The 9,767-nt window shown below is 37.8% G+C and overlaps 1 protein-coding gene across 1 annotated transcript in view; it reads left to right on the top strand.

Annotated features, from left to right (window-relative positions):
- The first annotated feature begins 375 nt into the window (after window positions 1–375).
- slc6a2 (solute carrier family 6 member 2) overlaps window positions 376–9,767 on the top strand; it is a 32,802-nt gene continuing 23,410 nt past the window's right edge. Inside the window, exons 1-3 of the mRNA XM_038302983.1 lie at window positions 376–1,315; window positions 2,470–2,601; window positions 3,722–3,956. Of these exons, the coding sequence (XP_038158911.1) occupies window positions 1,018–1,315; window positions 2,470–2,601; window positions 3,722–3,956 (665 nt within the window). The 5' untranslated portion in view covers window positions 376–1,017. The remainder of the gene's footprint in view (window positions 1,316–2,469; window positions 2,602–3,721; window positions 3,957–9,767) is intronic.

Genomic DNA, 9,767 nt, shown 5'->3' with positions numbered 1-9,767 from the left:
GTATACACACACGTATATATATATATATATATATATATATATACGTGTGTGTATACAGAGAGGAAGAGAGAAAGAGAGGGAAAGAAAGAAAAAACAAACAAACAAGCAAAATAAAATCCAACTCAGTATCAAAACCGCAAACAGCTGAATAACATACAGAACTGATTTGATATATATTTATATTTGATCATATTGGATACTGGATTATCATACATTTTCAGAAGCTGAAAGTTTAGAACTTGCCGATCATGCCAAAATGACATTAAACATAGGAAACGAAAATGTTCAATTATAAAATACCACGTGGAAGAGAGAGAGGAAACGGATTTCAAAGCTAGGACTTTTTTTATCGTCTCTGCTTGAGAAGGCAAGTCTCAAAGTTCCTTCAGAAAGGGCTGTCTTCCTTCAGATGCATCCACAGCGCAACAGCATCGGGTCATGGAGACGCGTCAGTAGCTTTCTGAAGTACGGGAGAGCAGCCTTAAACTAAAGAGCTTTCTACTGCTTTAGTAACTCACTCATATTCTATTCATACCTTTTTATCTTTAACTGCTTCCAGTTAATATGTCCTGAATCTTGGTTCTTTGCTCGGCACTTTTGGTGACGCACTGGATTAGATTTCTTTTGGCACTTTCTGTTGCTGTAAATTAGAGATCATGTTCCGTTTTAATACTGTTCTTGTAGCAGAAGCACATGGGCATCAGGTCGGTCTCCTATAGACAAAGTTCTGTCGCTTATTACCCAGTTGAGGCTAAACAGTGATTTCCTTAGTGCGTAAACTTTACGCGCGAACACCAAACCTTTCCCAACAATTTTTTTTTCATCTTCTCTTGTCTAGCTGATGTACAAAGAGCTGTCACCTGTAGTTAAGCTGGAGAACAATCTTTTGTCACTGTTTTTGTCAGCGAGACTTTTATCCCCAGTCCAGCGCATTAACTTAGATAGACAGCCCTACCAGAACCCGCAGGGGGCTGTGAGAGCATCGCGCCGGTGCGTGCGCTACTCCTTGCAGAGAAGATGAACATCCAGATTCTACCAGAACACAAACTTTCATCGGTCGCACCGCTGAAACAGTGCGATGTGGAGAAGAAAGAGGTAGAATTGATACTGGTCAAGGACCAGAACGGAGTCCAGTACACCAGCTCCTGCATTATTTCCAATCCTGTGAACCACGCAGGTTTGCCCGGAGCGCCTCCAGAGAGCGACCGAGAAACTTGGGGCAAGAAAATAGACTTTCTCTTGTCCGTTATTGGTTTTGCAGTGGATTTGGCTAATGTTTGGAGATTTCCATACTTATGCTACAAAAACGGAGGAGGTGAGTGAGTTTTGTGTTTCATTACTAATGCGCGTAAATTATTAATAAAAATACTAATAATAACAACAATATGGTCTTCTAATAACAACAAGAATTTATTTATTTATTTTACAACAAGTAAAACTAAATGTATTATTTACTTTTTACCTAAGGCTGAGAATTTGTGAAATTTAAATGGTGAAATTGAGTTTAAATAGTGAAGCGTGAATTTTCATTCATGATTGAGTAAATAACCCATTTTATATTTCTTTTGTCTTATTGTCAACTGTAGATTATGATTTGACTTTTACCTTATTTATATGAACTTTCCAGATCTATAAGCAAACGCTTTTCCAGTTTGGATCTCATTAAGATTTTTTTGGTCATTTTATTTTTGTAAACATTTATAATATTTATGGATAAATTTTCAATAAATTTTCAGACAACAGTGTTAAGCTGAATATTTTTGTGTTTTCTGAAATTGAAGAAATGCCTTAGTAAGTTATGCCCTGACATTTCAACCTCTTATAATATTTTTTTCTGTTTGAGTGCTGTTTGGGTTTATGTTTATGTCTGACAGCTGATTCAAGAACAATTGAATGCTGAACCCACATTGTGGTGAAAGGGAAAATAATACGTTTGTGTAGCTAAACCGACAAAGATAGCTTAAAATAGGGTTGTTTTTTTAACCTCCCACATCAATGACAACTGAGTGCTGACTGGAAGCTGTGCCCTGTCCTCTGTTTGTTTTTGTATCCCATTCAAATGTAAATAATAAAAAAAAGATCTACATGTTTTTCTCTGCAACTTCTGTGCTTCTTATCAGTGCTGAACTTGCCTTTAAATAAGCCTTTAGTGAATACGTATTCATTACTGAAGATAATGCTAAACCTGTGATGGACAGTGTCAATAGCAATTCCATTATCTGAGCTTCCACTGGTGTGGATGTGCCTCTGAAGCACAGCATGAAAATAGCTTTGAGCCTTCCCACCATTTTTCTAAGAATATCGAACCCCCTTAACCCTTCTGGTTCCCTTTTTTTATCCTCAGCGCTGACAATCTTGTTAGCAGCAAGAAGAAGTGTAACAGTTTTTTTTAACCTATAATCTAAACTGAAAGTAAATATGCTAAAGAAAAAAAAAGAAAACTTGACTCCCATTATTTCTGTTTTTCAGGTGCCTTTTTGATCCCATATACTCTTTTCCTGTTCATTGCTGGGATGCCACTGTTCTACATGGAACTTGCCTTGGGCCAGTACAACCGGGAGGGGGCAGCTACAGTTTGGAAAATATGCCCTATCTTTAAAGGTAGATTTTTTTCACAAATACAGATTTGCAAGACTCAGATTAAGAGTTAGTTACAATAAAAAGAAAACGTTATATCTATTGACTTCAGTCTCTTTGTTACATTTTAATCTTGTAGATCAGCATGTTCTTTCTTCATTGGCTTCTCAAGTGTCTTTGCCCTTTGCTTTCATCCCTTTGTTCTTCTCCTGTACCCCCCTCAGAGGTCCAAAAGAGCCCCTTGTAACTAAAACCTGCCACAGCGGGTCACCCATTCTTTCTAATTGTACTTGCAACATTCTGTTCCCCTTGCAACATTTTGTTTCACTTTAGTGAGGGAAATTGATGTTGTCATACATGCCAGCATTAAAGACACGAGGGAAAAAATACAGAAAAACAGCCACTTTTTATAATTTCTCTGGTTGAGATCATCTGTACAGTCTAAATCATGCATGAAATCCAACGGTGTTAAAATTAATTTAGTATTTTATGCACTTAGTAGATTTGCAATAAACATATTTCAATTTTTTCGTAAACTTTATAAGATCTAAGAAGATGTTGAGTTGCTATCAGATGAGTATCTTTTAAAACAGCCCCAGTCTGTGCTTTTGTTGGCTTCAGCACCAAGGCAGGCGGGTTTGTTATTTTCCTGCGCAGAACGAGAAGGTGAAGGGTTTATGAGGCTTCTCTGTTTCATGTAAAGAAATCACATTCCAGTAGAGATGGAATAACACAACACAGGCTACATGTTCTACCCTAAAAGAGATCAGAATGATGAACGGTTAGAGCTTATGCTTTGTAGATAGCAATACTTCAGGTTTTGAGATGTTTACAGATAACAGTGGTATTACATGCACCTGCTTCTATAACTTTGATGAAAACTGAGAATACGTCATGAACCAAGTCAAGAAAAACCCCAATTAAAAACAACACAATAAATGGTTGTATCTAATAACAAGATTAATTGGAGGAATTAGCATATTTTCACAAGAATCAACATAGGTCCTATACACATCTCTGCTTTCTGACAATGAAAAACAAAACAAAAACAGACTTATGATTTTAAGAGTATTCATTATTTCATATAATATTTTTCACTTTTCATAATCAGTTATTTTCTATCATTCATGTTTTTTCCCCTTAGGTGTGGGCTACACAGTGATTGTCATAGCCCTCTATGTTGGCTTTTACTACAATGTCATCATTGCCTGGTCGCTCCACTACCTGTTCTCCTCCATGAGACGTGAGCTTCCATGGCTGAAATGCGGCAACATCTGGAACAGCATAAACTGCACTGACCCTGAACACATCAATGGGTCTGTCCTTGGCAATGGTACTTATGCCAAGTACAAGATCACCCCAGCAGCAGAATACTATGAGTAAGTAAAATCTGATGACTTTATAGTAACTTTCTGTGCTTATTCGCATTGCTTCTCAAGATGTTTAACAAATTCTAAATTAATTTCCTTTTTTATCACAGCAGTAAAAAGACACAGGAGGCAGTAGAGAATGTTTGTTACTCCACATTCTGAATTACTAAAAAGGCATCATTAATCCTGATTAGCAGCTATGCGGCAATGACATCAAAATCCCAGTCGTCTCTTTTACTGACTTGCTTATCTTTACAGTCTGGGGCATTTGCTCCTGCTTAAGTCTAGCAGTCAGCATGCAGGAGAAGAAGTAGATAGGTTACCAAAAGGACAGACAGCCATGCACATACATAATTACATCTAAGGGCAATTTAAAGAACCCAGTTAAGGTAAGCTGGATTTGTTTTTAATGTGAGTAAAAAACATTGGTATTAGACAAGAAAGAGAGCCCACACATGCAGGACCAGGACTTTCAGATGCAAGGTAACACTGCTAACAACTGTACAGACCATAGAGCCCATCCTAATGATTCAAATGAATTAACTTAAGAAGTGATTGTGGTCTGAAACTGCTCGTTAGTAGTCTAGTAGTCATCATCTACCACCTGTAAGAGAATGATATGACAATGGGACCTATTTCTAACAATTCTTTAAAATGTTATAGAAGAAAGAGCATGTAACATAAGTTTGGTACATGTGTTTCAGTTATTATAGGTCATGAAATGCCTACAATAAAATGCTCATCTAACACTGGGCTTGTCTACTACTAAAGCATATAAATAAAAATAAAAATAATGGAACTGAACCAAACAAGGTTGGGTGAGGAACTCTGCATATTTTGTCATGATGTGTAGAAGAGAGGATGGTAAAAGCTGTATAAAAGAAAACAAAAAACTCCCCAAAATGTCTAAGCTCACTGCTGCTAAGTAATCAATTATGCACAACAGATGATTTGTGGATAATTGGGCAAAATATATTTTTAATGCAATAAATACCAGTTTATTTAAATGTAACCCTGGTAAAATACATTTCATCTCCATCTTTCTAACAGGAGTAAAGAGTGAGTTGTTGATTTAATAAATTATAAACATTTTGTCCAAAGTTGGTATTTTCAGCTTATCTTGGAAATATGATGGGGTTTTTTATTGGTGTAATCTTTGAAATTATCCCGTCATCTACTATCATTAATTCCTTGCATATAATGATTTTCATGAAAATGTAGCTGAGTTAGTATTTAATTAGTTATCAGAGCATAGGGGTTCCTTTTTTATAAATGTGTTCATTAATTCAACTTTTATTTTGGTTAGCTCCTCTCTGTAGAAATAGGGCAACCAGCGACTGAAATTCAAGTATAGAAACCTAAAATTGTCCAACTATAAGTGTTTGCACTACAAAAAGTGTATACATAAAAAGTTCAAATGCACTCTTTGAAGTACTTGAAAAGAGTTCCATCTGTTTATACTTCAAAGACAGCCAGCTCTTCCTCAGCTTCTGTGAAGACTGTGTAGCCCAGAGGAAGTCTGTGGGATGACTTAGACAATACAATGGACACATGTAAGGCTTGAAGTGCAGAATACGTTGAACACCATCAGCACCAATAACTGATATTAATAAAGACCTGATCCCATTCTTTTAAGCAACACTACAGCTTTCAGTGTTTATTTAAACAGTATCCCTGGGTTATATTCAATTTTCCATGAAATACCAAACCTGATATGTTGAAGGTATGTAAACACTTTTATTAACCAAGTAGCTACAGCACTCACATAAAAGCTTCAATGCTGAATTACGACACACATTATAGACAAAGACTAATAAAAGCAGGAGGGAAAATATAACTTTTCATCCTGTTTTCAAATATTATTTACATAAAAGAATAGGAACATATGCAGCCCGAAAACAATAAGACACTTTGAGACAAATCTTCCATTTGGTTTGCCACTGTAGGGGATAATAAATCCTCCTGCTTACAGCTTTAGGAACAGGAGCAAAGCCAAGGCACAGCATGAGGGAGGACAACTGAGTCAACAATTCAGTTGCTTCACATCTCACACTCCTCTGCATCCACCAACATTCATGAGTTTTGTTTGTAGGAAAGCGGTCATTTGGAGAAATTTTTAACGCTAAAGCAAACTCTCAAATGGAACATTCCTTCATGCTGACGTCAGGACTGACCTGAGCACTTTTTCTAACGGGGAGTTTAAGCTTTCAAACTGGGTTGCTTAAAGCTACAGTGTGTAATAATTACAGGCATATAAAGTCAGAAATTTAATATATTATACATAACTATGTTATTTATCATCACCTATGAGCTCAGCCTTTTAACCATAATATTTGCGTTGCCTTAGAATTCGTTATTTATAATTACATAGGAGCGGGTCTCGCAGCCATGGAGGCAGACATCTTTGCGCTACGGCAGCGCAGAGGCAACAAACTAGCGATTGCGAGATCTCCCATGACGCTCGAAAATAACTACGGCAAGTTGAGAGAGATGAACTGAGACGGTACTGAACAGTAGATGGCAGTATTATGCCTGAGAAGCGTTTAGTCTGCCTGAAACCAAAGAAGAAGAAGAAGCAGGTATACTGCGCCTCGGTAACAAGAAAGGTAAACAAGGCGGCAGGCGTGAGTGACTTTGCAAACTGTTTGGCACTGTGTGGCCAAACATCAGACGAATGGAGGATCATGCCTACTCTGTATCACAACGAAAAGCGGCGGACACCGAACCCCCGTCATCTAAGAAACGGAAACACGACGAGAATAAACGCAAGAGTGACAAGAAACGACAAAAAACACGGATCAACATTGGCACGGCATTTACACGATGGAAGTCACTGATGGAGGAAAAAGGTTTTCAAAGTGACGCTCAAGTTGCCAGTTTTCTCTTGGACAGGTAATTAATCCTACACACACAATTGTCTAATATCACTGCAGTTTTTGGAGTACAGGATGCTCAGACCTGTCTAAAACAATAACATGCTGCGTGATGATGCTGTTACTCTCCAGTATACTTATTCAGCAACGTCCCTGACGTTTCACAGGTAATGATTCAGTAATTTTCTGTAAAATAATTTTCTGGATATATACCTCGGTTACTTCTCTCCAGCTCCTTTGGAGATCTTCAAGCCTTTCCTCCTCTGCTCTCACCCCGCTGGCTCCCCTCTCTCGCCTGGCCCCAGCTGCACGCTCACCCCGGCCTCTCTGCCCTCTTCCTTTCCCTCTTCCTTGCCTTGTAACCCCCGTGCCACAAACAAGACTTGGACTCTGTAAACGGGGAATATATATTCTTCCAGCGAACACAATCTCGCTGTTAAACTAATGACTACAATTACTTCGTCTGTTTATATCACCATGCAAAGCAGCTCACCAAAACGTCACAACGACGTAGAAAAAATAACGGGTATATTTATTATCTTAAGTCTACATGAAATCTATACCCTAAACAGACTAATGAAATACTATCTGTAAAATTATCTATGTAAACAAACCTCATCACTTGAGAAGGTAGGTGATGCGGACGTCGTGGAAGACATTTTGTCCTGTAACGCTCGCCGTACTGTTGGGAGGGAGAAGCGGTGGGGGGGAGACGTTCATGTTGCTGCAGTCTGCAGTCTGACCGCTAGATGTCGCTGAAAATTACACACTGTAGCTTTAATACATCAAAAACACCTAAAATGTTAATGGTTTAGCTGACTTATTACTTAAGACGAAAGCACATAAATAGGATATAAACATCAACCCCCTCAAACAGAAAAAAGAAGAACCATTGGAAACTATAAATGTATTTTAACCTTTTAACCACTGATTGCTCTCCGGTAGGCCCTACAGGCTTAATGTGCCAATAGGTTTTAGCTAAGACAGACTCTCAGGGATTAATTTCTATATGGTCTAAGTACAGGTGGAGGAGCAAGGGATGTTTAAAACTTGAAATATAAAAAAATAAGAACATTTAGGTTGCTCTGTACCCCAAGCATATATTTCACTGACAAACGAAGCAAACGGTTTTTCAATTAAAAATAATTCTATGTACACAACACATCATGCATACAGCTTTGACAATGCTCTGAACTGAATATATACCATTTTAGAAACCTCTGAAACCTAAACAGAACTCTGAAGTCCCTCATTACTGTTGCTTGTGCAATGTCAGGAAAAGAGTCAAGTCCAGGATTAGGTTGCATGCACAAACCTGGCAGTTTGTAGGTGCTAATATGCATATGGGTTCCCCACAATGCCAAAATGGGACAGCTTTGAATTTTCCCTCTCTAGAAGCATGTTTCAGACATTGACACCCTGGACAGGGCGCCAGTCCATCCCAGTGCAACCCAGAGACAAACAGGACTAATATTAATACTCACATTATGTAATTTATTTATCTTACTTTATTATTGTTTTAGGTGAAAAATAAATAGCTATGAGATTTATAGGAAAAAAAAAGCTTTGGAAACATTTATCTTTCTTCAGTAGCCAAATGTCATATTAATACAATTCAGAAAATCCAACATAAAAAAAAAATACTGCATTAATTGTCTTATGTAAAAAAATATAGATGGCAGAATTACTTGACCGCAAGTTACAATTAATTTCAATGCATCTATTCCTGAATCATTTGTCTCCCTATCCTGGTGTCAGGTTTTACAGAGATGCAATAACATGACTATCTCATACAGGTGTTTTGAGACAGAAACTCATCTAAAAGTTGCAGGTCACAGGCACTCTAGGATTAAAGTGTGAGACCTTTTGTCTGAGAACGGTCCAAGACAGAGCCTTTCTTTGTCCTACCCTCTCAAACGTAATCTTGTGGAATTTGACAAGCACCACTAGGACTTTTCACATGGCACTAACATTGAGCTTCTTGGCACCAAACACTGCAAGTGGATTTTAAGTAAAACAGTGGATAAATATTTGGACAAGTACTTTTTATTCCCTGTTAAATATTTGGGAAGATCTGTGACAGGCTTACCAATAAACTGGCACAGGTTCTTCAGGAAGCAGTGCCTTGGATGTTTTAATTGTTCCCTGCCTCCACACACCTGACTTATATACATTGATGTTTACCAGGCCTATGTAGCCCTTAATGATGGGTGACTGCAATCATTTGAATCAAGTCTTTTGGAGCTGAGAAAGAACTAAATCATTCAGGACAGTAGGCCTTGTGGAGCAGGATTAAACAACCCTGCTTAAGGTTTTTCTTTGAAATGTCTTCCAATAGAAATCTCTGGACAGCTGCAAAATTGTTGGTTCAAAATGATGAAGCATGGGCTCCACAGACTGAAAAAAGGCAGCTAAAATAAACAACCTCCTCTCGTTCATCAAGCAGAAGTGGGAAAACAGCAGTACTAATTTCACATTCACCACATTAAAATCTATATATTAAAGAAGGATAACAGTATCGGATCAGTGTCTGTAAATACTCCTGTTATTTCAACTGTTAAAAGAATTCTCAGCTGCACATCCACCCAATTTAGGCAACAGATAAACATAACAAATGTTACATACCTTTAGGCTTGAGAAGTGCCACGTGTCAGGGAGGTTTTTTTCTTCTTGTAAAAGCAATTGAAAAGCAATTTCCCTTGAAAACCATGCTCCAAGAACTTCTTATCAGGGACAGATGAGTGCTCATAATGGTTTCTAAAGTACTTTTACCTTGTCTAAATTCTCATCGTCACTAAGAGAAATATACCAGATAGCTAAGTGTATTCTTATTAGCATAGACACTTTGCAGCAGGCATTCCATTAAGAGCTTGCAGAAGGAAGCAATATTTAGACAGGAAAGGAGCTGCCATTTGTCTTCCCTTGTTTATTTGCATTATGAAGTAGT

Source organism: Cyprinodon tularosa, unplaced genomic scaffold (assembly GCF_016077235.1).
Source record: "Cyprinodon tularosa strain WSP-4 unplaced genomic scaffold, ASM1607723v1 ctg50, whole genome shotgun sequence".
NCBI lineage: Eukaryota > Metazoa > Chordata > Actinopteri > Cyprinodontiformes > Cyprinodontidae > Cyprinodon > Cyprinodon tularosa.
Note: the sequence above shows the minus strand (reverse complement) of the source record. Positions and strands in the feature narration are given on the sequence as shown.